Source organism: Thalassophryne amazonica, chromosome 3, assembly GCF_902500255.1.
Source record: "Thalassophryne amazonica chromosome 3, fThaAma1.1, whole genome shotgun sequence".
NCBI classification, from domain to species: domain Eukaryota; kingdom Metazoa; phylum Chordata; class Actinopteri; order Batrachoidiformes; family Batrachoididae; genus Thalassophryne; species Thalassophryne amazonica.
The window spans coordinates 110,279,599-110,307,495 of NC_047105.1; the positions used below are offsets into that span (position 1 = coordinate 110,279,599).

At 48.7% G+C, this 27,897-nt stretch overlaps 1 protein-coding gene across 1 annotated transcript in view; it reads left to right on the top strand.

Moving 5' to 3' along the window:
• The window catches only part of mst1rb (macrophage stimulating 1 receptor b), a 203,679-nt gene extending 188,022 nt beyond the window's left edge, over window positions 1–15,657 (top strand). Inside the window, exons 20-21 of the mRNA XM_034167302.1 lie at window positions 1,137–1,273; window positions 14,925–15,657. Coding sequence (XP_034023193.1) covers window positions 1,137–1,273; window positions 14,925–15,156 — 369 coding nt within the window. The 3' untranslated portion in view covers window positions 15,157–15,657. The remainder of the gene's footprint in view (window positions 1–1,136; window positions 1,274–14,924) is intronic.
• Window positions 15,658–27,897: the final 12,240 nt, after the last annotated feature.

The following is a 27,897-nucleotide window of genomic DNA, read 5'->3' on the forward strand; positions in this document are numbered from 1 at the left end:
GAACAAGTTCAGATCCACCGGGACTCTTCCTAGAGCAGTCCACCCTTCTAAACCGAGCGATAAGCATTGAAGGGCCTTAGTCAGGGAGGTGACTGAGACCCCGATTGTCAGAGCTCTAGTATTCCTCTGTGGAGAGAGGAGAACTATCCAAAAGGACAACCATCTCTGCAGCATTCCATCAATCAGGGCTGTATGGGATAGTGGCCAGATGGCAGCCACTCCTTAGTAAAAGGCACATGGCCGCACACTTGGAGTTTGCCAAAAGGCATCTGAAGGACTCTCAGACCATGAGAAACAACATTCTCTGGTCTGATGAGACAACGATTGAGGTCTTTGGCGTGAATGCCAGGCGTCATGTTTGTAGGAAACCAGGCATCATCACTACAGTGAAGCATGGTGATGGCAGCATCATGCTGTGGAGATGTTTTTCAGCGGCAGGAACTGGGAGACTAGTCAGAATTGAGGGAAAGATGAATGCAGTAACGTACAGAGACATCCTGGATGAAAACCTGCTCCAGAGTGCTCTTGACCTCAGACTGGGGTAATGGTTAATCTTTCAGCAGGACAGTGACCCTAAGCACAGAGCCAAGATATCAAAGGAATGGCTTCAGGATAACTCTGTGAATGTCCTTGAGTGGCCCAGCCAGAGTCCAGACCGGAATCTGGTTGAACATCTCTGGAGAGATCTGAAAATGGCTGTGCACCAATGGTGCCCAATCAACCTGATGGAGCTTGAGAGGTGCTGCAAAGAGGAATGGGCAAAACTGCCCAAAGATAGGTGCGCCAAGCTTGTGGCATCATATTCAAGAAGACTTGAGGGTGTAATTGCTGCCAAAGGTGCATCAACAAAGTATTGAGCAAAGGGTGTGAATACTTATGCAAATGCGATTTCTTAGTTCTTTATTTTTAATAAATTTGCAAAAATTTAAAAACCAAAAAACTTTTTCATGTTGTCATTTTGGGGTATTGCGAGTAGAATTTTGAAAACAAATTTACTGCATTTTGGAATAAGGCTGTAATATAACAAAATGTGGAAAACCTGAAGTGCTGTGAATGCTTTCCAATGCACCATATACACGCAATTTAATTTCTGAACATGTTCCCTGGGAATTCTAACTTTGGTCTCTCCTGCTCAGTGGTCCTTTGGTGTGCTGATGTGGGAGATGTTGACTAGAGGAGCCAGTCCGTATCCAGAGGTGGACCCTTATGACATCACACATTACTTACTGAAGGGCCGCAGGCTTCCTCAGCCACAGTACTGTCCTGACCCTTTGTAAGTTCTGTAGGTGAAACTGTCTTGTTCACTGACCACTGGGTCATGGGTTACAGTAAATCCCCTATTGTGTTGAATTTAGATGTGCCCTTGAGTGAGAAACTGATCCCCAAAACTGCTCAACATTGGGTACATCTTACTCTTCAGCTGCATTACTGGGTGAACATGTAGACAAAAAAGAAGCTTCTTTTTAGTTGATGTCATAAATGTTAGAACTTCTTTGACTAACCCTCTGAGACCTTCCAAAGACCACTGTTCAAAATGTTATGATTCTTTTTCAGTGTTTTGATATTTCATTTGGATTTTAAATGTTGTCTATTATATATTATATAATCTTTTTCTAAATAAAATGCACACCAGCACATACACTTGCACACACACAAAATACCACTTATGAAGTGGTACAATGTATATAGGAGGATTTTCTTTCGCCAAAACATCAAATGTAGGCTTGCCTATCATATGTACCTTTTGGCAAATTGTAGCTGAACGTTCAGGTCTTCTTTTTAAGAAGATCCTCCTCTGTACCATTTCATCATGAAGTTGTATATGTTGTGTGGGCCGCTGAAGAGGAGGTACTGCTGGCCCACCACCACCAGATGGCGCCCTGCTTGGAGTGTGGGCTTCAAGTATGAGAGGGCGCCGAAACCAGTGGAGTGACAGCTGTCACATCATCACCACCAGCTGTCACTCATCCGTTCATTAACGCCCCCTGTTGTGGGTCCGTGTCACGACACCTTTCCAACAGGATTTCGCTTGAACAGCCAATGGAAGAGCGAGGTGCACAGGCGCCAGCAGGAGGCGTGTTAGGTGAGCTGCAGCACATCTTAACTGCTTTTACTGCTCGGTTGGACTTAGTTACCGAGCAGAGCATTGTTCTCAATTGAAGGATGGAGGCTCTCACCGCCCAGGTGGAAGCGCATGCTCAGGGCGCTGCTGTAGCACCTCCTCCTGCTGACCGAATGCCAGAGACAGACATTCCACTGGTCATTCAACAAACCCCCCCACCTTCCCCTGAAGCATACATAAGCCCTCCGGAGCCGTACGGAGGCTGTGTGGAGACATGCACGGACTTCTTGATGCAGTGCTCGCTCGTCTTTTCACAGCGTCCCGTCATGTACGTGTCAGACGCTAGCCGGGTGGCTTACGTTATTAATTTGCTTCGAGGAGAGGCATGCGCCTGGGCTACGGCACTCTGGGAGCAGAATTCACGGCTCCTGACGATTTACACTGAGTTTGTGAGGGAGTTCCGACGGGTGTTTGACCACCCTCATAGAGGCGAGACCGCTTCAAGCGTGCTGCTGTCGATAAGACAGGGGTGTCGGAGCGCAGTGAAGTATGCAGTCGACTTCCGCATCGCGGCAGCGCGAGCCGGGTGGAATTCTGTTGCGCTCCGTGCCGCCTTTGTAAACGGACTGTCCCTGGTCCTGAAGGAGCACCTGGTGGCGAAGGATGAGCCGCGGGATTTAGACGGGCTTATCGACCTGGTTATACGGTTAGACAACCGATTAACAGAACACCGACGGGAGCGAGACGAAGGGCGTGGTCAGGCACAAGCCATCCCTCTTCCTCCCGGGTCCGAAAGGGAGCCGACTTCCCCACGCTCCACAGCCAGGGCTCTCCACGTGACGACAGCTCCCCCTGCTGACGTTGCTATGGAAACGAGCAGGGTCAAAAAGCGATCAGATCAGAGACAAAGGAGGCTGATCCGTGGAGAGTGTTTTCTCTGCAGCTCAACCGAGCACACACAGAGAGAATGCCCCAAACAGTCAAAACAGCAGCACTCGTCCTTAGAGACTGGGCTAAGGGTGGGTCACAATACCCACGCGGGGAGACCCCGAAAATCTGCACGTATTCCAGTCACGATCCTGAGTGGGGATCTAACCCTTCACGCCCCAGCACTGGTGGACACGGGGTTGGAGGGGAATCTGCTGGATAGCAGATGGGCAAAGGAGGTTGGACTCCCTCTAGTGGCCTTACCGTCACCATTGTTGGTGCGGGCACTAGATGGCACCCTTCTTCCACTAATCACACACCAGACACAGCCCGTGATTTTGGTTGTATCTGGGAATCAGAGGGAGGAGATTGTGTTTTATGTAACACCTTCTACCTCCCGAGTGATTTTGGGTTTTCCATGGGTGTTAAAACACAATCCCCGGATTGATTGGCCATCTGGGGTTGTGGTTCAGTGGAGCAAAACTTGCCACCAGGAGTGTTTAGGATCCTCGTTTCCACCCGGTGTGACAGCTAAGGAGGAGGTTTTAGTCCCCCCCAGTCTGGCGGCGGTGCCAGCCGAGTACCATGACCTTGCTGACGTCTTCAGCAAGGATCTGGCACTCACGCTGTCCCCACACCGTCCGTACGATTGTGCCATTGATTTGATACCGGGCGCTGAGTACCCGTCCAGCAGGCAGTACAACCTCTCACGTCCGGAACGCGAATCAATGGAGACCTGCATCCGGGACTCGTTAGCTGCCGGGTTGATCCGGAACTCCACCTCCCCGATGGGTGCTGGTTTCTTTTTTGTGGGCAAGAAGGACAGCGGACTCCGTCCATGCATTGATTACAGAGGGCTGAACGAGATCACGGTTCGCAACCGATACCCGTTACCTCTGTTGGATTCAGTGTTCACGCCCTTGCATGGAGCCCAAATTTTCACAAAATTGGATCTTAGGAATGCTTATCACCTTGTTCGGATCCCGGAGGGAGACGAGTGGAAGACGGCATTTAACACCCCGTTAGGTCACTTTGAGTACCTGGTCATGCCGTTCGGCCTCACCAATGCGCCCGCGACGTTCCAAGCGTTGGTTAATGACGTCTTGCGGGACTTCCTGCATCGGTTCGTCTTCGTATATCTAGACGATATACTCATCTTTTCTCCGGATCCTGAGACCCATGTCAAGCATGTACGTCAGGTCCTACAGCGGTTGTTGGAGAACCGGCTGTTTGTGAAGGGCGAGAAGTGTGAGTTCCACCGCACTTCTTTGTCCTTCCTGGGGTTCATAATCTCCTCCAACTCCGTCGCCCCTGATCCGGCCAAGGTTGCGGTGGTGAGAGATTGGCCCCAACCAACAAACCGTAGGAAACTACAACAGTTCCTCGGTTTTGCAAATTTCTACAGGAGGTTCATTAAGGGCTACAGTCAGGTAGTTAGCCCCCTGACAGCTCTGACCTCCACTAAGGTCCCCTTCACCTGGTCGGATCGGTGCGAAGCCGCGTTTAGGGAGTTGAAACGCCGGTTCTCGTCTGCACCAGTTCTGGTGCAGCCTGATCCTAATCGCCAGTTCACAGTGGAAGTGGATGCCTCTGACTCAGGGATAGGAGCCGTGCTGTCCCAGAGCGGGGAGTCCGATAAGGTTCTCCACCCTTGTGCCTATTTTTCCCGCAGGTTGAGAGGAACTATGACGTCGGCAATCGGGAACTCCTGGCGGTGAAGGAGGCTCTTGAAGAGTGGAGACACCTGTTGGAGGGAGCGACGGTGCCCTTCACAGTTTTCACAGACCATCGGAACCTGGAGTACATCCGGACCACCAAGCGGCTGAACCCCACGCAAGCCCGCTGGTCACTGTTCTTCTGGCGCTTTGACTTCCAGATTACATACCGCCCTGGGACCAAGAACCAACGATCGGATGCCCTGTCCCGGGTGCATGAAGAGGAGGCCAAGGCCGAGTTGTCAGACCCCACAGAGACCATCATCCCTGAGTCCACTGTCGTGGCCACTCTCACCTGGGACGTGGAGAAGACCATCCGGGAGGCCCTGACATGGAACCCGGACCCGGGGACTGGCCCGAAGAACAAACTGTACGTCCCACCAGAGGCCAGAGCTGCGGTTTTGGACTTCTGTCATGGTTCCAAGCTCTTCTGTCATCCAGGGGTGCGCAGAACCATGGCAGTGGTCCAGCAGCGCTTCTGTTGGGCGTCTATGGAGGCCGACATCCGGGACTACGTCCAGGCCTGTACCACCTGTGCCAGGGGCAAGGCTGACCATAAGAGGACTTCGGGACTCCTCCAGCCCCTACCGGTACCTCACTGCCCCTGGTCCCACATCGGCCTGGACTTTGACATGGGCCTCTCGCCGTCCCAGGGCAACACCACCATCCTCACGATAGTGGACCGGTTCTCCAAGGCGGCCCACTTCGTGGCCCTCCCAAAGCTCCCTACGGCCCAGGAGACAGCAGAACTCCTGGTCCACCACGTTGTGCGTCTGTATGGGATACCAGCGGACATCATCTCAGACCGTGGCCCTCAGTTCTCCTCTCAGGTCTGGAGGAGTTTCTGCAGGGAACTGGGGGCCACCGTGAGTCTCTCGTCCGGGTATCACCCTCAGACAAACGGACAGGCAGAGCAGGCCAACCAGGAGCTGGAGCAGGCCCTCCGTTGCATTACCTCCGTGCACCCGACGACCTGGAGCGCCCATCTGGCCTGGATCGAGTACGCCCACAACAGCCAAGTGTCGTCAGCCACTGGCCTCTCCCCGTTTGAGGTGTGTTTGGGGTACCAGCCCCCATTGTTTCCGCTTGTGGAGGGAGAGGTCGGTGTGCCCTCGGTCCAGGCCCACCTCAGGAGGTGCTGCCAGGTGTGGCGGACCACCCGTTATGCCCTGTTGAAGGCCCGGACGAGGGCCAAGGCCCATGCAGACCGCCGGCGTTCCCCGGCCCCTGCATACCAGCCCGGGCAGGAGGTGTGGTTGTCGACAAAGGACATCCCACTTCAAGTGGACTCACAGAAACTCAAGGACAGGTATATCGGACCGTTTCCCATCCTCAAAGTCCTCAGCCCGGCCGCAGTGAAGCTACAGCTGCCAGCTTCACTGCGGATCCATCCTGTCTTTCATGTGTCACGGATCAAGCCCTACCACACCTCACCACTCTGCACCCCTGGACCTGCACCGCCTCCTGCCCGGATCATCGACGGGGAGCCGGCATGGACCGTGTGTCGGCTCCTGGACGTCCGTCGTAAGGGTCGGGGGTTCCAGTATCTGGTGGACTGGGAGGGGTATGGCCCCGAGGAACGCTCCTGGCTGCTAAAGAGGAGGAGGCGCCCGTTGAGGGGGGGGTCCTGTTGTGTGGGCCACTGAAGAGGAGGTACTGCTGGCCCACCACCACCAGATGGCGCCCTGCTTGGAGTGCGGGCTTCAAGCATGAGAGGGCGCCGAAACCAGTGGAGTGACAGCTGTCACATCATCACCACCAGCTGTCACTCATCTACGTCAACCTCCATAAAAGCCGGACTGCAACTCCACCTCCCCGCCGAGAAATCAGCTACCATTGAGGTAATCTTCTCTGCTGAACTAAAATATTGAGTAATACTCTGAACTTCTTCGCAGCCATTTTCCTGTGGTGTTTTCCTCATCTGTGGGATTGGCGTTTGGTGTGATCAGCGACGGCTTTGCTTCACACCCCAACCAGATAAGTGATTAGACAGGAGCTGCACGAGTGTGTGATTGGAGGTGGAGGTGCTCCCTCCCAAAGGAACACAGACTGTGGGATTACTGAGTGTGCAAACTCACACTCATCAATACTGTTTCTGTTCTCTGCCAGCAGTACCGGGTCTGACTGCTGAAGACAGTGGCCACCTGGGGCGCAGGGCTTGGCGGCTCCGGTGTTCTTCAGATCCATTGGTGGTGGAAGCTGTGTGGGATCTGGCTCTTCTCTCGCCAGACGTCTTCTATCTTCGAGCCTGCCCACACGTCACCTTGTGTATAATTGACATTCCACAATATTGTTATTGTCTGTACTTCGTTGTGCGATTCACAACATTAAATTGTTACTTTTTGGCTTGTCCATTGTCCGTTCATTTACGCCCCCTGTTGTGGGTCCGTGTCACAACACCTTTCCAACAGTATACCTCTAAAAAAAATCTTCCAATAGTGAGTGTCTCAAATAGCCTCTGACTACCCAATCCAGCTCCTGGCCTTCTCGTGTGGCTTAGCTACTAAGCCCGGCAGAACCATTCCTACTGACAGGAGAAGAGGTGAAGGCATGCTGCTGGTACCTTAACCAGCTTGCTTCGGGTAGATGTGTCTTGTTAGTCAGGGATGACCGCTCATCTAGGGGAAGGAAAACCCTGATTTTAAACCTCCACTGTCTTGCGGCCATACCCACTCTTGAGAAAGGCTTCAGGAGTAAACCTCAAGGAATAATGTAGAGCTGAAGTTCCTAAGGCAGCTAGCTGTCATCTTTGATGGCCTTCTGGCAACTCCTGGAGCCCATCCAGCTCCATATGTAATGCTTCACATTCCCTTGGATCCAGTCGGCAAGGCCAAGGGTCCTGTTGTTTGGGCAGTGCAAGATCTCCTTATACTTCACCCAGGCCAGTTCCCTGGAATGGTCACTCTTGTCTCACCTCACGGTGCGAGCACAGCATGGACGACAGCAGTTACGGGTTATAAGTTCTTGCTCAAATTGGCGAAGAGTTGGATGCCACAGGCTGTCTTCGATGGTGGGAGGGGCCTCGTGCTCCACTGGTTAAATACTGCCCACTTCAAATTGGGCAGGCCCCAGTCAGTAAGGTGTTGATCTGCCTCAAATAGCCTCTGACAGCCTCTGATAGAACTCCATCACCCAAGAAGCACTGAATGCCTGTCCTGGATAAGCTGGAGGCTGAACCCTCAGTTGAAGAGCAGAGCAAAGCCATTGATGCATTGTCTTGTGGGAAGGCAGCTGGAGAGGAAGGCATACCACCAGAGATCATCAAAAGTGGGAAGTAGGCCTTGCTACATCCCCTTTATGAGCTCTTTTGTCTCTGGTGGAGAGAGGGCAAAGTACCACAAGACATGCATAATGCCAAGATCATCACTCTGTACAAGAACAAGAGCAACCGCAGTAACTATAACAACTACAGGGGACTATCACTGCTGAGCATCGTATGCAAGGTCTTCACCTGAGTGGTGCTTGCTTGCCTTCATGTTTCCACTGACGCATCTATCCAGAATCCCAGTGCAGCTTTAGGGTGGGAGAGCCACAGCAGACATGATCTTCTTGGTACATCAGCTCCAGGAGAAATGCCAAGAACAGCATATGCATTATACATCGCCTTCATCGACTTAACCAAGGCATTTGACCTCTTTAGCAGGGGAGGTTTGTTTCTGCTGTTGAAGAAGATTGGGTGTCCCCCTCAGCTACTCAGCATCACTGCCTCCTTGTACCATGCCATGCAAGGGGTTACAACAGTGACACCTTGGAGCCCTTCAAGATCAAAAGTGGAGTGAAGCAAGGTTGTGTCCTTGTGCTGACCCTCTTCTGCATCTTCTTTTCAATGCTACTTAAGTTTGCTTTCAAGGACTCCACAGAGTGCATCCAGCTCCACACCATAAGTGATGGGAAACTTTTCAACCTGGCCTGTCTGAGAGCGACGACCAAGATCCGCACAGTCCTCATCAGAGAAATGTTATTTGCGGACGACGTGGCCCTGATCTCACATACAGAAGAGGTCATCCAAAAGCTGCTGAATCGCTTTGCCCATGCCTGCAAGGAGTTTGGGCTGACCATCAACATCAAGAAGACAAAGTCATGGGTCAAGATGTTCTCCCACCATCACCATTGACAATGAACTGCTTGAAGTCACTGACCACTTCACCTACCTTGGCTCCACCATCAGCAGCAACCTGTAGCTGGACAGTGAGATCGACAAGAGGATTTCCAAACCTGTCGGAGTGATGGCCAGAGTGAGCAAGAGGGTGTGGTCCAACAACCAGCTGACTCCCAACACCATGCTCAAGGTGTACCAGGCATGCATCCTCAGTACCCTGCTCTATGGCAGCAAAGCCTGGGCCACCTATGCCAAGCAGGAGAGTCATTTGGAGAGCTTCCACCTTCGCTGCCCCAGACGCATTCTTAACATCACATGGCAACACTGTGCTGGAACAAACTGGCTCACTGAGCGTGCACCTTCTACTCTGCCAGCGCTGACTCCACTGGCTCAGCCATGTGCATCACATGCAGGACGACCACATTCCCAAGGACATAATGTATGGGGAGCTAGTCACACCATCCAGCAGGCTGCCCAGCATTGCGCTTTAAGGTTGTCTGCAAGCGTGACCTAAAAGCGACCAGCATCAACCCACAAAACTGGGAACAGCTTGTAGATGACTGCTGCTGCTGGCAACAGTCTGCCTGCGATGGTGACAAGAAGGGCGAGGAGCACCGCAGCCAGAAGCTGGAAGACAGACAACAATGTAGGTAAGAGAAACAGCGGTCGCAGGTGATCACTTCACCAACAGACTTTATCTGCCAACTGCCGCCGCAACTGCCAAGCCAGAATTGGACTGTTAAGTCACTCAAGACCAGGGGTCACAACACTGTTCCTGGAGAGCTCCTGCCCTGCGTGTTTTCCATGTCTACTTACTCAAGTCACACCTGATTTTTTTTAAAAGTGACATTTTCCAGGTCTTGCTTGGCTGAACACACCTGAGTTAATTGCCTGGGAGTGGAACAGGGATAGTTAGAAAACATGCAGGGCAGGTGCCCTCCAGGAACAGGGTTTGTGGCCCCTGTTCAAGACGCTGCTCCCAATGAGATAAGCAGTGACCAACCAAGGCACTACCACCATCTTCCAAGATGGACAGATGCCAACGATGATGCCGGATGATCTTGAGCACCACCACAATACTTTCACATTATTGGTAAGGTTAGACCTTACTTGTGTGATGTGCCTTGAGGCAACTTTGTTGTGATTTGGCGCTATATAAATGAAAATAATTGAAATTGTTTTGAAGTAAATTCGTGGTCATCCTGGCTGTGTGTGGTGTAATACAGTCATGCTGCAGTATCAGCACCATATTGCACCCATTGTTGGGAAGGTGTCGTAGCACGGACCCACAACAGGGGGTGCAAATGAACGGACAATGAGTAAGCCAAAAGGTAACAATTTAATGTTGTGATAATACACAACGAAACGTGCAGTAATCTTTACAGTCAAATAAACACCAGGTGACGTGTGGGCAGGCTCGAAGATAGAAGACCCCTGACGAGAGAGAAGCCGCGTCCCACACGGCTTCCACCACCAACGGTCTGAAGAACACCGGAGCCGCCAAGTCCCGAGTCCCCAGGTGGCCTCTGTCTTCGGCTGTCGACCCTGGTACTGCTGGCAGAAAGCAGAGATATGATGTGTGAGTCCGCACACTCAGTAATTCACAGTCCAAACACAGTTAGGAGGGAGCACCTCCACCTCCAAATCACACACACTCGTGCAGCTCCTGGTCAACCACTTATCTGAGATGGGGTGTGAGGCGAAGCCGTTGCTGTCACACCAAACGCCAATCCTCCAGATAAGGCAACACTCCAGGAAAACGGCTGCAATAGAAGTTCAAGTTATTACACACACAGTGTTAGTCAGCAGAGAAATTACCTTGGTACTGGTAGTCGATTTCTCGGCGAGGAGGTGGAGTTGCAGTCCGGCTTTTATGGTGGTGATGATGATGAACGAGTGACAGCTGGTGCGGGCTCCAAGCACAGCGCCCTCTGGTGGTGGTGGGCCAGCAGTACCGTGTCTACCAGTGCTGGGGCGTGAAGGGTTAAATCCCCACAAAGGATTGTTACTGGGATTCGTGCAGATTTGCGGGGTTTTCCCGCGTGTGTGTTATGGCCCACCCTTAGCCCAGTTTCTAAAGACGGGCGTTGTAGTTTGACCGTTTAGGGCAGTCCTTCTGCATGTGCTCACAAGAGCCACAGACAAAACACTCCCCGCGGGCCAGCCTCCTTTGTCTGACATTTGTTTTCACTTTGGCCCTGCTCGTGTCCATAGCCTCCTTAGCAGGGGGAGCTGTAGCCACACGGAGCTCTCTGGCAGTGAAGCGTGGGGACGACGTCACCTTGTCGGAACCGGAAGGGGGAGGGACGGCTCGTGCCCGGTCACGCCCCCCGGCCTGCTCCCGACGATGCTCGTTTAAACGGTTGTCTAAGCGTATAACTAAATCGACAAGCCCGTCAAAATCCCGCGGTTCCTCCTTAGCCAGGAGGTGCTCCTTAAGGACCGGGGACAGTCCATTTACAAAGGCGGCGCGGAGCGCAACGTTATTCCAGCCGGACCTCGCTGCCGCGATGCGGAAGTCGACTGCATACTCGGCTGCGCTACAGCGCCCCTGTCTCATAGACAGTAGCACGTTCGACGCGGTCTCGCCTCTGTTGGGATGATCAAACACTTGTTTGAACTCCCGTACAAACCCAGTATAAGACGTTAGGAGCCGTGAATTCTGCTCCAAAGCGCCGTAGCCCATGCGCGTGCCTCTCCTCGAAGCAAATTAATAACATAAGCCACCCGGCTAGCGTCTGATGCGTACATGACAGGGCGCTGTGAAAAGACGAGCGAACACGCATGAGGAAGTCCGCGCACGTCTCGACACAGCCCCCGTACGGTTCCGGAGGCATATGTATGCTTCAGGGGACGGTGGGGGGGTTCGTTGAACGACCAGTGGAACGTCTGATACAGGCCCAGGACCAGCCAGAGGAGTGGCTGCAGCAGCGCCCTGATCGCGCGCTTCCACCCTGGCGGTGAGAGCCTCCACCCTCCGATTAAGGAGGACATTCTGCTCGGTCACTAAATCTAACCGAGCCGTGAAGGCGGTTAAGATCTGCTGCAGCTCACTCAACACGCCTCCCGCTGACGCCTGCGCTCCTGGCTCTTCCATTGGCCATTCAAGCTCGGGTTGATGCCCCTCGGAATCCATGACGATGGCCGAGAAATCCTGTTGGGAAGGTGTCGTAGCACGGACCCACAACAGGGGGTGCAAATGAACGGACAATGAGTAAGCCAAAGGTAACAATTTAATGTTGTGATAATACACAACGAAACGTGCAGTAATCTTTACAGTCAATAAACACCAGGTGACGTGTGGGCAGGCTCGAAGATAGAAGACCCCTGACGAGAGAGAAGCTGCGTCCCACACGGCTTCCACCACCAACGGTCTGAAGAACACCGGAGCCGCCAAGTCCCGAGTCCCCAGGTGGCCTCTGTCTTCGGCTGTCGACCCTGGTACTGCTGGCAGAAAGCAGAGATATGATGTGTGAGTCCGCACACTCAGTAATTCACAGTCCAAACACAGTTAGGAGGGAGCACCTCCACCTCCAAATCACACACACTCGTGCAGCTCCTGGTCAACCACTTATCTGAGATGGGGTGTGAGGCGAAGCCGTTGCTGTCACACCAAACGCCAATCCTCCAGATAAGGCAACACTCCAGGAAACGGCCTGCAATAGAAGTTCAAGTTATTACACACACAGTGTTAGTCAGCAGAGAAATTACCTTGGTACTGGTAGTCGATTTCTCGGCGAGGAGGTGGAGTTGCAGTCCGGCTTTTATGGTGGTGATGATGATGAACGAGTGACAGCTGGTGCAGGGGATGAATGACAGCTGTCACTTCTTCTAGGTCTGGCGCCCTCTCGTGCTTGGAGCCCGCACTCCAAGCAGGGCGCCCTCTGGTGGTGGTGGGCCAGCAGTACCTCCTCTTCAGCGGCCCACACAACACCCATATTGCATTGACGTAACCTTGTACCATTAAATGACACCCCCCCATCAAAATTATCTGTCTCTGGGATTTGTCATTGTTTTGAGTGTAGATAGATATGCATTTGAGATTGGTGTGTTGTCAGTTCCAAGGGTATTACTGTCTGAATTGCAGAGGAAAATGTGTGCAGGTTGATTTCAGTTTATTTTGTTGCTGTTGTAACAGTATTATTATAGTACTACTACCAACAGCAACAACCTCACAGGCAATACATAAGATTAGGACCAGCTTGCCAAATAAATGACATCATGTAAAACACTGTGTCATCATTGACAGGAAAGGAGGAGAAGACTGCCAATAATGCAGCAAACTATGGCTCTTTTGTCTCTGGAGAGACGAGTTAGGTGAATGATGACAACCTAATTTTCTGGAAATTTCTGTAATTATTCTGAAAGTGTTTCACATTGTAAAAGAAACATTTGGTTCAGACACAGAGCTGTGAAAATCTGAAACATCCTTATTTGACAAAAACAAAGATCCAAGTTTTGAGAATCATTCAATACATTCCTGCGAACAATACTGGACAGACATTTCAGTTACAGAAAGCAAATTAAAGGGAACCTCTGATACTTTTTTTGAGACCAAAATACAGAATGAGCCTCTTGTTGCTAATCTAGTTGTACTTAGTAGAAAGCAGCCATGACAGTGAAGCAAAGGTAAGCAGTTAACTGCATTTTAAAAAGTTGTTTTACATTTAGTAAACCTGTGGACTTTTGCCTCCATAGCAATCCATTTCATGACACCTCCAATTACATTTTCACCTATTCAGTGATGACAAGAAGTGGGTACTGTCTGTTTTCAGCTTACATTGTGCAATTATGGAATCTATTAGTCTGTGACAGTGTTTACATTCTAAATCAATTCTACGCTGGTTAAAATTGTTTTTGTCCTGAGTAAAAAGATGAACATCTAAAAATAGAGCCCAAGTTAAAAAATACTAGTGCATTGCCCATGGAGATCCATGGGCTCTAGCTTGGGATTGGGTTTCTATAATGAGTTGGAATCGTGTGTGACTACAGAATGTTTTTAGAACCTTAGCATCCAACAGTTTTTTGAAGAACTTAACCCTTTTTTTCCTGTTAGTTATGTAATTTTTTTTATGTTAATTTACTGTCTTAATGTATTTATAAATTGTTTAGGTTCTGACACTGTTATTATTACTATTATTATTATTACTTCTATTTTCTCATTTGATTTTTAAATGGACCACAATGGAAATAAGTGTTTTCACTTTGTTGTGTCATCCATGTATTTTTTTTAATGTATTTACAATTATATTACATACTTACATTGAACTTACTAAATAAAATCACACACTCATCCTTTTAATATATAGATGATTTACCGACTCCTGCTGGAATGGCATGTGAATCCAGAATGTAATTATCAATGTATACTGTTCAGTGTTGTTAGTTAATATCCATAGTTTCTCCAAAAATATTAAATGTTCTCTTTTCGCAGCGTTCATCTTTGACCCAAAATACATAAGCATACCAAACGTCAAATGTCAGCTCTCCTTCTTTTCTGCATTCTGCTGCAAGCAGGTGTGCATTTACAGCCACAAACAGAGATGTGGCACAAGACATCAAACGCACCACACTTTTCACTCATGGTACCGGCAACATGACACTTAACTAAACTGACTAAACCAATTAAACTACAAAACACAATAAATCAATAACTTCTACTGTTCACTGGTTAGCTAATATCACTAATTTCTCCAAAAATATTAGTCCTATCTACTTTCCTTGATGAAAAATACATAAGCATACCAAACAGCAAATGTCAGCTCTCCCCAGTTTCTCTGTGATCAAAGCCATACACACACAAGCACGCATATACACACACACAGAAGCCACTTGGCTATTATAATATAGATGTGTTTCCATTTAACATTTATGTTAAGTGTTTTTACAGTTGCACTTTCATTGTACATAGTGGTAATGTAACCCAAAAACACATCAAACTACAGACTCCTATTGCTCTTTGCTGGAATGAAATTAATATACACAATTTTCATCTGATTTCCAAGGTCATGTTTTGATTTTCAAGAGTTTGAAAATAATAAAACCTCAGAAAATATTGTACTGTTACACAGTGGACAGTGATGAGCGCTCAGACTCTACAGTATGTGCATGTGTGTTCCAGGTATAGGATTATGCTCCAGTGTTGGGATCCAGATTCAGAGTTGAGGCCCAGCTTTGCTACCTTGGTGTCAGCTGTCTCCACCATCTTATCAGGCCTGGAGGGAGAACACTACATCAGTCTTAACATCACCTACGTCAACCTAGACCAGCCACGGCCCTACCCTGCCCTCACAGAGTCCGCAGATGAATATGACTCCACAGATGTTGAAGACTCTGGATCAACCTCTTCTTGATCCTCTACACATCTGGTGTCAACTTTTAACTCTGTTGGTACTCCCATCAGGTGCACATACACACTGTGGACTAGTGCGTTGCACTGCAACATGTCTGAAACAGCCCGTGTGTGTGACAGAGTGGTGGTGTGGCATGTTTTTGACATGACGTCTGCCACATTACAGATGCTGAGAACAGCTGTTTGAGTGTAAACTTAATGTGATGCCTCAAAAGAATTGAACAGATTTTGTTTCTGTTATTTTTTTCCACTGAACATGTTGAATCACATTTGTTAGCTACTGCAGCAAAATTACATGTTTCATATCCACAAAAGCGCACGTGTGCATGCCCATGTAAAAATGATGTACTGTATGTAGACCTCTGTGCTTATGATTATTTAAAGTGTGTTGTCTGTGCATGTGTATTATGAACCCAAATAAGTTAGCAAACTTGAAAATGTTGAGACAACTTTGCCTCAGTTTTTATCTTTATAAGCTAATTTTTTTTTTTGTTATTTCAGCAAAATTATTATTACTGATGAAATTAACTAAAATATCAACAACATGCTTATTTAGGATCTGCTCCTTTCTCTGTCCCTGACGAAGGCAGCGTCTCTACATCTGGAGTTGGTCCCCGGGTGCCAGTCTGTGGTGGCCCACTGGTCCTAGTGGTTGGATTGTGTCTAACTGTAATTAGGATGCTTAAACGCAGAAAAGTTTCATTGTATGTATGAATATGTACAATAACAATAAAAGCTATATTATATTTTCAGTTGTTGCAACTTACAGTATTCAAGTTAATACAATGCAACAGTTTTGAGCACAAAACAAAGCTTTACATTGCATTTACACTGTTCCTTAATTGGATTTGGGTCTTGAGGTTTTTGGGGATTGTGTCTATGTCCAGGATGCGCGCGCGCGCACGCACACACACACACACACACACACACACACACACACACACACACACACACACACACACACACACACACACACACACACACACACACACACACGAGTACTCAGGGATGGATTCATGAACTGTCTAGCTGTCAGACCAATATGATCGAACATGTGCACTGTCACTCCACAACAGTGCATGTTCTTTGCACCGATGCAATACCCCAAGCTATTTTCTTTTTGTTGCTTGATTCCAGCATATGTACCACCTGGGTTTGCCTTAGAAAACCAAAAAGCAAAAAATAAAGGGAAGTATGTGTGGCCAGCAGACCTAGACTTTGGAAATTAATGAAAAACAAGCTGATTTCAAGCTTCAAATGTGCACATAGTATTTTAAGAGACAGAGAGAGAATGAAGATGTGTCTCTTCAGATAATCATTTCTGCGGAGAGGTTTAGACCGGTCACTGTGCTATTTAAGTTCTAGGACATAACTGTAAATTGTAAAACAGTTTATTTCTCTGATTTAGTACATTTGTGTACACAGACGCGCTTTCTGACGCTGTTCGCTGCTTAGCTCACTTGACCACCTGCTTTATTTTTGTTTTGGGCCAAATTCATTTGAAATTCTTTCCATGGGGCTCTGTGGAGAAATGATCATGTTATTTGAGTTTTAGAATGTAACTGCTTGAAGTAGAAAGTAACGATTTACTTCTCTGATTAAGTGCATTTCCATGCAGAATCAGTGCATGTCTCATGACACGTCATAATTTCTATCATACATCCACCATCCAGTGATGAACATGTCTATGGGATATTAAATAAGCAAAACAGAGCAAGTAATGTACATAAGCAAAGTTGCATTTTCAATTGAGATCATGTATCAAAATTCACCAGATTTGATTGTTTTTGTTCTTATTGTCTGCTTCTTTAATCTGAAGCTGTACAAGATGATAGCATTTACTGTTTTTGACTTCTTGTGTCAATAAACTGGAAAGGCTGGACAAATTTATGTTTCTATTCACCCACTGTATTTTATAGACTACATGCTTCGGATTTTCCTAAACCTAGAAAAAAATAAATAATACATTAAATGATCTCTGTGACTGAGGATCAGTTTTTGTCAGACAAGACCTGGTTTACCAACCAGAAGGTCACTGGAAGAATACCTGACTGTTTCTGTGTGTCACAATGGATATTTCATTATTATGATTATTTAAGTTGATTTAATGTAAATTATCCATAATTATTCATCTTACTGGGCAGCATGGCGGAGTAGTGGTTAGCACTGTTGCCCACCGCAAGGAGGTCATAGGATTGATTCCCACCTGTGGCCTTTCTGTGTGGAGTTTGTATGTTCTCCCCGTGTTTGCGTGGGTTTCCTCTGGGTGTTCTGGTTTCCTCCCACATCCAAAGACATGCAGGTTAAGTGAATTGGATAGTTTAAAAATTGTCCATAGGTGTGCGTGTTGGTGTGAATGGGTTTGTTTGTCTATATGTGGCCCTGTGACAGACTGGCATCCTGTCCAGGGACCCTTAGTTGGAGTAAGGGGATGAAGATAGAATAGAATAGCCTTTATAGTCATTGCGGGGAGGGGGACTGGGGATGCTACGAAATTGGGGATGCTACCACAGAGCTACTGTATGCTACAAAAAAGAAACATTGTTGGGAAGGTGTCGTAGCACGGACCCACAACAGGGGGCGCAAAGGAACGGACAATGAATAAGCCAATAATGTTGTATGGTTGGGGGTGCCTGGCTGCCTTTTGTTTCTGTCTTCTGTTCTGTCTTTTGTTTTTCCTTCCAGGTGGCTTGCGTTCAGGACTGAGTGGCTGTGTGGCTGAGCTATCAGGACCTCACCCTGATCACCTGAGGCTGGTCATGTGCAGCTCGTCAGGACTCACAGCTGTGGTGCATCTACATGTATTGGGGCATGGTGGCATTTAAGTCTGGAGTACACAATGTGTATTTGCCAGAGACTCGACCTTGTGACCAGACGGGTGAGATCGTCGTCTAGAGAGCCATCTCATCATCATGGATGCAGAGACCACCAGGTTTGATGCCATGGTCTGTGAAAGAGGAGGGGGTGAGGTCTCACGCTCGTCAGCACACTTCCTGAGGTACTTTAGGTTTTGTGACTAACATTAGTACAGTCAGTAAATGTGGTGTCCCTCACACCTTATTATATTGAGCTGTTATGTTAGTCATTTAATCAGCTTCCACTGCAGTGAGACTGTGAACTGGGTGTTCCATGCCTGCAGGGTGGGAAGCTGATTGGTAATTAAGCCAGGAAGTGTTTGCTGTTTGTGTACACCTTTGAGTGGTCTCTCTGTGTGTGGAGTGTGGACTCACATGATGGTTTCTTCTTTCACAGACTCGGTTTCTCGCGGCCACCTGGGGGTGTCGGCAGGGTCCTTGGGTCCGAACTGTTTCTGGCTCTGGACCGTTAGTGCTGCTGGGAGCACACCGGCATTCCACCATGCCAGACCGCGCACTTATTTGTTTGTATTTTGCACATCACTGTTATGTTATTAAATTCAGTTATCCTTTGTACCGTGCTCTGCTTATTTTATACTGGGTCCTTCAAACGCTGGTCGGTTCTCCGTCCTGCGTCCTACACATAACAAATAAGTAACAATTTAATGTTGTGACAACACACAACTAAACACACAAGATATGTATAGTCAATTAACACCAGGTAACGTGTGGGCAGGCTCAAAGATAGAAGACCCCCGACGAGAGATGAGCCGCGTCCCACACGGCTTCCACCACCAACGGCCTGAAGAACACCGGAGCCGCCAAGTCCCGAGTCCCCAGGTGGCCTCTGTCTTCGACCCTGGTACTGCTGGCAGAAAACAAAGACAGGATGGATGAGTGTGAATTCGCACACTCAGTAATCCACAGTCTGCACTCAGTTAGGAGGGAGCACCTCCACCTCCAATCACACACTCGTGCAGCTCCTGTTTAACCACTTATCTGGTTTGGGGTGTGAGGCGAAGCCGTCGCTGATCACACCAAACGCCAATCCCACAGATAAGGCAAGCACCACAGGAAAACGGCTGCAAAAGAAGTTCAGATTATTACTCAACGTGTCAAGTCAGCAGAGAAAATTACCTCTTCGGTAGTTGATTTCTCGGCGAGGAGGTGGAGTTGCAGTCCGGCCTTTATGGTGATGGTGATGAATGAGTGACAGCTGGTGCTGAGGATGAGTGACAGCTGTCACTTCTTCTGGGTCTTCTGGGTCCCTCTCGTGCTTGGAGCCCGCACTCCAAGCAGGGCGCCCTCTGGTGGTGGTGGGCCAGCAGTACCTCCTCTTCAGCAGCCCACATAACAAACATCTTATAAACCACAAAAAATGGTTTAAATATCACACACACGTATTCCAAATGTATGTACATACATACGTGTTCTTTTAAAGTAATCCTACCCAACCTTGTATATATATATATATATATATATATATATATATATATATATATATATATATATATATATATATATATATATATATATATATATATATACGAGGTCTGTTAGAAAAGTATCCGACCTTTTTATTTTTTTCAAAAACCATATGGATTTGAATCACGTGTGATTGCATCAGCCAAGCTTGAACCTTCGTGCGCATGCGTGAGTTTTTTCACGCCTGTCGGTTGCGTCATTCGCCTGTGAGCAGGCTTTGAGTGAGGTGTGGTCCACCCCTCTCGTCTATTTTTTATTGCGAATAAATGTCTGAACGATTTGGAGCTTTGCTGCATCAATTTTTTTCCAGAAACTGTGAGAGACCTCCAGGTGGACACCGTTCGGAAAATTAATATGGCTTTCAGGGACGATTTTATGGGGATTACACAGATTAAGGAGTGATCCAGCCAGTTTAAAGACCACCCACAGCTGCTGAGAGCGCGGCACGCTCCCAGCCCCCATCGACAGGCTGACACCCCATTGGAACAACCAGATCATTTCCAACGTGAAGGCTTTGTTGATCCGGGACCTCGTCTGACTTTCACAAAAAGGCTGAAGATGTGGACGTCAGCACTTTTTCGGTACATTCCACCGTTACAGGAGTTTTTTCATGGAAAGAAAAGCGGAGGGATGCGCCACGGAGCCGTTCATTACGCGGGACAAAACCACCTCGGTGTTGGTCTCACAGGACGGCTTAAAGGTGGATTTCAGATGGATTCCGGTTGCTTTTCAGTCGAGTGATTATCTGATTGTGATTGTGCATGAGCTGCACCTGCCCCAACATGTCCTGGAAGGCTTCATCACGGCATTGCTTTGCGCCATGCAGCTCCACCGCGACGTGCGGTGGAGCCACTCCTCTTTCCATGACAAAAACTCCTGTAACAGTGGAATGTGCCGTTCATTTCTAAACTGGACGCTGTCTTGATCCGGTATGTCGTCTGACTAGCACAGGAATTGTGAAAAGAGTGGACATCAGCATTTTTTCGGCACATTGAGACAGACATGCGGAGGAATTCCACGCGTCGAGGTGGAGCTGCATGGCGCAAAGTAACGCCATGATGTGCACTAAGGTTCAAGCTTGGCTGATGCAATTACACGTGATTCAAATCCATATGGTTTTTGAAAAAAATAAAAAGGTCGGATACTTTTTTAACAGACCTCGTATATACATACACACACACAGTTGTATGAAAAAATTGGGCACCTCTAATAATTTTCATGATTTTCCTTTATAAATCATTGGTTGTCTGGATCAGAAATTTCAGTTAAATATCAAATCAAATCAATTTTATTTATATAGCGCCAAATCACAACAAACAATTGCCCCAAGGCGCTTTATATTGTAAGGCAAGGCCATACAATAATTACGGAAAAACCCCAACGGTCAAAACGACCCCCTGTGAGCAAGCACTTGGCGACAGTGGGAAGGAAAAACTACCTTTTAACAGGAAGAAACCTCCAGCAGAACCAGGCTCAGGGAGGGGCAGTCTTCTGCTGGGACTGGTTGGGGCTGAATATGAAATATGAATTAATCGCGCATATGAAATATATCATATAGCAGATGAACACACTGATATTTGAGAAGTGAAACTGTTGAGAAAGTGAAGGACACGGACCCACGCCAGGGGGCGTAAATGAACGGCCAATAGGAAGTCTGAATAAATAATAAATAATTTATTCTGCAAATGTGCACAACAACCAAATATGCTTTTAGTTTGTCAATCAATCTACACAAAAGATGACGCGTGGGCAGGCCCAAGGGTAGGAGACGCCTATCCAGAGAAGAGCCGGGACCCACGAGGTTCCACCGCCAACGGAGACCTGCAACACACCGGAGCCGCCAAGTCCTGAGTCCCCAGGTGGCCACTGCTTCAAGCTGTCAGATCCGGTACTGCTGGCAGGAACAGACACAGGTTAAAGATGGGTGTGTGTACACCCAGCAAACAGTCAGCAAAAATACAGTTCCTCTCCTGAGGGAAAAATCCACCACTCCCAGAAAACAGGAACACTGAAAACGTGCAGTACCAACAGTAACACTCTGAGAAAAGGAAAGTGAGGAGTGGAAATGCCAGCTCCTCCAAAATTCCACAAACCCGGCTCCAAGCAGCAAGTATACCAGAGGTTATGACTGCAAAGGTCAGTAGCAATAAATGTGCGAACGGCACAAAGCGGCTGAGTAGGTTCACCTGATGGGTAAGCTGATAACTCAGCAGAGTTGTGGTGTCTCTTCCAGGCTTTCATGGGTGAGGTGATGATAGATGATGTCTGACAGCTGTCAGTGTAGGCGGTCCTGGTGCTCCTGAGAGGCGACTGCGCCCTCTGGTGCCTGAAACCCGACGACAGGCAGGGCACCCTCTGGTGGTGAGCCAGCAGTACCTCCTCTTCGGGCGGCCCACACAACAGAAACAATGTTTGTAGTATTTACAGAAAGTGTGCAGTAATTATTTAAACAAAATTAGCCAGGTTCATAAATTTGGGCACCCTTGCCATTTTATTAATTTGAATACATTTAGCACTAATTATTGGAACACAAAATTGGTTTCGTAAGCTCACTGACCCTTTACCTCTGTACACAGGTGAATCCAATTATGAGAAAGGGTATTTAAGGTGGCCATTTGCAAATGTTGCCCCTCTTTGCATCTCTTCTAATGAGTGGCAACATGGGAGCCTCTAAACAACTCTCAAATGACATGAAAGCAAAGACTGTTCAACATCATGGTTTAGGGGAAGGATACACAAAACTATCTCAGCGCCCTGGGAAGGATACAAAAAGCTATCTCAGAGATTTTAGCTGTCAGTTTCCACTGTGAGGAACATAGTACACAGGCACAGTACTAGTTAAAGCCTGAAGTGGCATCATTCACAGGGGATTCATGCAGAGCCAGTTCAGGATGTGGCTGTAGCTGAGACCAAAGGCATTAGCCAGGAGTGTCTGCAAATCAACACTCTATCAAACACACACAGGTGATGACACTATTAAACTGTTGGTTTGTGTATAATAATGTGTACTGCTGTATGTTGCCACTTATTGTTCATATCGACATAGTAAATAAAACATTGAAGTCAGCAGTTTTCGAGAATAACTGTTGACATCACAATTGAAAATCAAAACAAGTGGCAAGAGATGCGCGGAAGATCAGTGAATTTAACACCTATTCATTTATGTTGCTTAATTTATTTCAGGACCCCACTCTGACACATTATTGTCTCTATGTGAAGACATGAACAGGCTCAGACTGTAACCACTGATCTTGTCTGCATTGCGTGGCCTCTCTGAGCTCTCCATGGTGGACTGTAGGTTGGGACCTGTGCCACGAGGTTTATCATATCAGTGTCGGTGCAGAAAGCTACACAATAACTACAAACCAGAAAACATTGGTCTCCACATAATAATAATACTAAAAAAACTGACGTGCTATCAAGTTATTAAATGTTTACTAAATGTTAGTGTCATTCACAAATGTTAAACATTTTAGATTTCAAATGAGTGATTCTTCTGATACTCAATATACACATATAACTAACTATATACAGTTAGTTACAGAACAAGGCCAATATACTAACTATTTACACTACAGCTGTGTGATCTACGAGGTCTATTAGAAAAGTATCCGACCTTATTATTTTTTCAAAAACCATATGGATTTGAATCACGTGTGAATGCGTCAGACAAGCTTGAACCCTCGTGCGCATGCGTGAGTTTTTCCACGCCTGTCGGTTGCGTCATTTGCCTGTGAGCAGGCTTTGAGTGAGGAGTGGTCCACCCCCTCGGCGGATTTTCACTGTCAGGAAATGGCGGAATGATTTGGGCATTTTTTCCATCAGAATTTTTTCAGAAACTGTTAGAGACTGGCAGCTGGAAACCATTCGAAAAATTTATCTGGCTTTCGGTCAAAATTTTACAGGCTTCACAGAGAATAAGGACTGTTACTACAGCTTTAAGGACAGCTTTAAGGACGGCTTTAAGGACGCTCGGCGCGCCGCGCTGTGCTCCGTGCTGCCATTGAGCCACAAACCACCGGATCATTTCTAAACGGATGGCTCTGTGGATCCGATACCGTCGTGTGCACTTTCTCTGGTTATCACAAGAGCTGGACATCAGCCATTTTCCGGCAGATTTCACTTTTAACAAGAGATTTTGTCATGGAAAGCCGAGCGGAGGCTTTGCGCATCACGACCAATTTGCTGATGGAGCGAGACAAAGGAACACCTCCGTTTTTTTCTCACAGGACGGCTTTGAGATGGCGTTCAGACAGCTGTCGGTGGTTTTTCCATCGAGTGATTATCCGAGAAATTGTGGATGTGCCTGGACATGCCAGAACATGTCCCATGAGGCTTCATCATGGCGTTGCTGTGTGCCATGCGGCACCGCCGCGACGCGCGAAGCCTCCGCTCCTCTTTCCATGACAAAAACTCCTGTAACAGTGGAATGTGCCGTTCATTTCCAAACTGGACACTGTGTTTTATCCGGGACGTCGTCTGACTAGCACAGGAATTGTGAAAAGACGTGGACATCAGCACTTTTTCAGCACATTGAGACAGACGTGCGGAGGAATTCTGTGCGTCACGGCGGTGCCGCATGGCGCACAGCAACGCTGTGATGAAGCCTCACGGGACATGTTCTGGCATGTCTAGGCACATCCACAATTTCTCGGATAATCACTCGATGGAAAAACCACCGACAGCTGTCTGAACGCCATCTCAAAGCCGTCCTGTGAGACCAAAACGGAGGTGTTCCTTTGTCTCGCTCCATCAGCAAATTGGTCGTGACGCGCGAAGCCTCCGCTCAGCTTTCCATGACAAAATCTCTTGTTAAAAGTGAAATCTGCTGGAAAATGGCTGATGTCCAGTTCTTGTGATAACCAGAGAAAGTGCACACGACGGTCTCGGATCCACAGAACCATTCGTTTAGAAATGATCCAGTGGTTTGTGGCTCTCGATGGCGGCACGGAGCGCGGCACGCCGAGCGTCCTTAAAGTCGTCCTTAAAGCTGTAGTAACACTCCTTATTCTCTGTGAAGCTTGTAAAATTTTCACTGAAAGCCAGATACATTTTTCGAATGGTTTCAAGCTGCCAGTCTCTAACAGTTTCTGAAAAAATTCTGATGGAAAAAAAGCCCAAATCATTCCGCCATTTCATGACAATGAAAATCCGCGGAGGGGGCTGGACCACTCCTCACTCAAAGCCTGCTCACAGGCAAAAGACTCACGTATGCACAAGAGGGTTCAAGCTTGTCTGACGCAATCACACATGATTCAAATCCATATGGTTTTTGAAAAAAATAATAAGGTCGGATACTTTTCTAATAGACTTCGTATGTGCAGAGTTGTGCAAAAGTACGGAGGTTTGATTCTGGGGGTGAATTCACACTAATATTTGAAAGAAGACAAAAAAAATGATGCTTTATTCAGCAGGAATATAGTCTTTCAAATCAAGTCATCCCTGGAAGTCGGTCATCACACAGCAGTTGATCCACAGCTGGGTGACTGTCCCAGACACGATTAGAGGAAGAGCATGTTCCCAGACAAGGTCAGAGGGAAGAGCGTGTTCCCAGACCAGGTCAGAGAGAGAGCATGTTCCCAGACAAGGACAGAAGGAAGAGCGTGTTCCCAGGTCAGAAGGAAGAGCGTGTTCCCAGATGTTGTGTGTGGGCCGCTGAAGAGGAGGTACTGCTGGCCCATCACCACCAGAGGGCGCCCTGCCTGGAGTGCAGGCTCCAGGCACCAGAGGGCGCCGCCGCCTGATGAGAGCAGCCAGGGTGACAGCTGTCACCCATTACTGGACACAGCTGACTTCACTCAGTATGGAGGTATATCAGCAGGACAGCGTCTCCACCTCAGTGCCGAGAGATCACCTTGAGTTTAAGGTAATCACCTCTGCAACATATATCTGTGTGACGATACTTTATAAACTTTTCAGGACAGCGGAAGGCCAAGTGTTCAGATAAGTACTCACCTTTCCTGCTTCAGTGTGACAAGAGGTGGAGGCGGCTTTGCCCCTCTCATCTACCGGGTGCAGTCGCATCCCAACCTGTGTGTTTGTGTTCTTTCCCGCCAGCAGTACCGGATCCGACGAGCGGAGGCAGTGGCCACCTGGGAATTCGGGACTTGGCGGTTCCAGTACTTCTGGGTTTCGGTGGCAGAGGAGATCTGGGTGGTTCCGGTTCAACTAGGACGGACGTCTCCTACCTTCGGGCCTGCCCACAAGACACCAGCAGATTTCGGCTTACACCTCCAAATTGCTAATTGTTGTATCAGTTGTGCTATTTTCACAACAGTAAAACTTGTTCTTACTTTTCTCCATTGTCCGTTCATTGCGCCCCCTGTTGTGGGTCCGTGTACCTACACTTTCACAACAGGATCTCTCGGCCAGCGTCATGGATCCCGAGGGGCGTCAACCGGCTGTTGAACGGCCACTGGAAGACCAAGACGTGGCGGAGGCTTCGGGAGGGGTAATCGGTGAGTTGCAGCGGATCCTCACCGCTTTCACCTCTCGGATCGATTTAATGACCGAGCAACATGTTCTCCTAAACCGCAGGGTGGAGGCTCTCGCCGCACAAGTGGAGGCACGCCCTTCGGGCGCCGCTGCGGCTCTCCCTCCCGAGGACCCTGCACGCGAAAGTAACGTTCCACTGGTCGTTCAACGGTCCCTCCCTCCGTCCCCAGAAGCATACATAAGCCCTCCAGAACCGTACGGAGGCTGTGTGGAGACGTGCGCGGACTTTCTGATGCAGTGTTCGCTCGTCTTCGCTCAGCGTCCCGTGATGTACGCGACGGATGCTAGCAAAGTAGCTTATGTGATAAACCTGCTTCGCGGGGAGGCACGCGCTTGGGCTACAGCGCTCTGGGAGCAGAACTCTCGGCTCCTTCATACTTACGATGGGTTTGTACGGGAGCTCAGAACAGTGTTCGATCATCCCAACAGAGGAGAGTCCGCTTCAACCGCACTACTGTCCATGCGACAGGGACGTCGGAGCGCAGCTGCCTATGCAGTCGCCTTTCGCATCGCGGCGGCGAGATCCGGCTGGAATAGCACTGCCCTCCGCGCTGCCTTTGTAAACGGACTGTCTCTGGTCCTAAAAGAGCACCTGGTGGCTAAGGACGAACCGCGAGATTTAGATGGGCTCATTGATCTAGTCATACGACTCGACAACCGGTTAGAAGAACGCCGTCGGGAACGAGGCGAAGGGCGTGGCCAGGCACGCGTCGTCCCTCTCCCTTCCGGGTCCGATCGAGCTCCGCCCTCCCCACGCTCCTCTGTTCCTGCGCTCCGTGCGCTTACGGCTCCCCCTGCTGACGAAGCTATGGACACGAGCAGGGCAACATTTAGGGCACCTGGAGCACAAAGGAGGCGGGCCCACGGAGCTTGTTATGTTTGTGGCTCGAGTGAGCATATGGCAAACGACTGCCCCGAGCGGTTTAAACTCCAACGCCCGCCCTTAGAGACTGGGCCAGGGGTGGGCCAAAACATTCACGTGGGACACACCCACATTGCTACACGACTCCCAGTCACAATCCTGTATGAGGATTCAACCCTGAAGGCCCCAGCACTGGTGGACACGGGCTCTGAGGGGAATCTGCTTGACAGCAGATGGGCCAGGGAGATAGGGCTCCCTCTGGTGGCTCTTACCTCGCCTGTGCAGGTTCGAGCACTAGATGGCTCCCTACTCCCACCAATCACGCATAAGACACCTCCAGTAACTCTGGTGGTGTCAGGTAACCACCGGGAGGTGATCGAGTTCTTCGTGACTCAGGCCACCTCCCGTGTGGTTTTAGGGTTTCCATGGATGCTTAAGCACAATCCCCGGATTGATTGGCCGTCCGGGGTAGTGGTGCAGTGGAGCGAAACCTGCCATCGGGAGTGTCTCGGTTCCTCGGTTCCTCCCGGCTCCCAAGCTAAGGAGGAGGTCCGAGTCCCGCCCAATCTGAAGGCGGTGCCAGCGGAGTACCATGACCTCGCTGACGTGTTCAGCAAGGATCTGGCTCTCACGCTTCCTCCCCACCGCCCGTACGATTGTGCCATTGATTTGGTTCCAGGCAGTGAGTTCCCGTCCAGTAGGCTGTACAACCTCTCACGGCCGGAACGCGAATCAATGGAGACCTACATCCGGGACTCATTAGCCGCTGGGTTGATCCGGAATTCCACCTCACCGATGGGCGCAGGTTTCTTTTTTGTGGGTAAAAAAGATGGCAGACTTCGTCCATGCATTGATTACAGGGGGTTGAACGAGATCACGGTCCACAACCGATACCCGTTGCCCTTGTTGGATTCAGTGTTCACCCCCTTGCATGGAGCCAAGATTTTCACCAAGCTGGATCTTAGGAATGCGTATCATTTGGTTCGGATTCGGAAGGGAGACGAATGGAAGACGGCATTTAACACCCCCTTAGGTCATTTTGAGT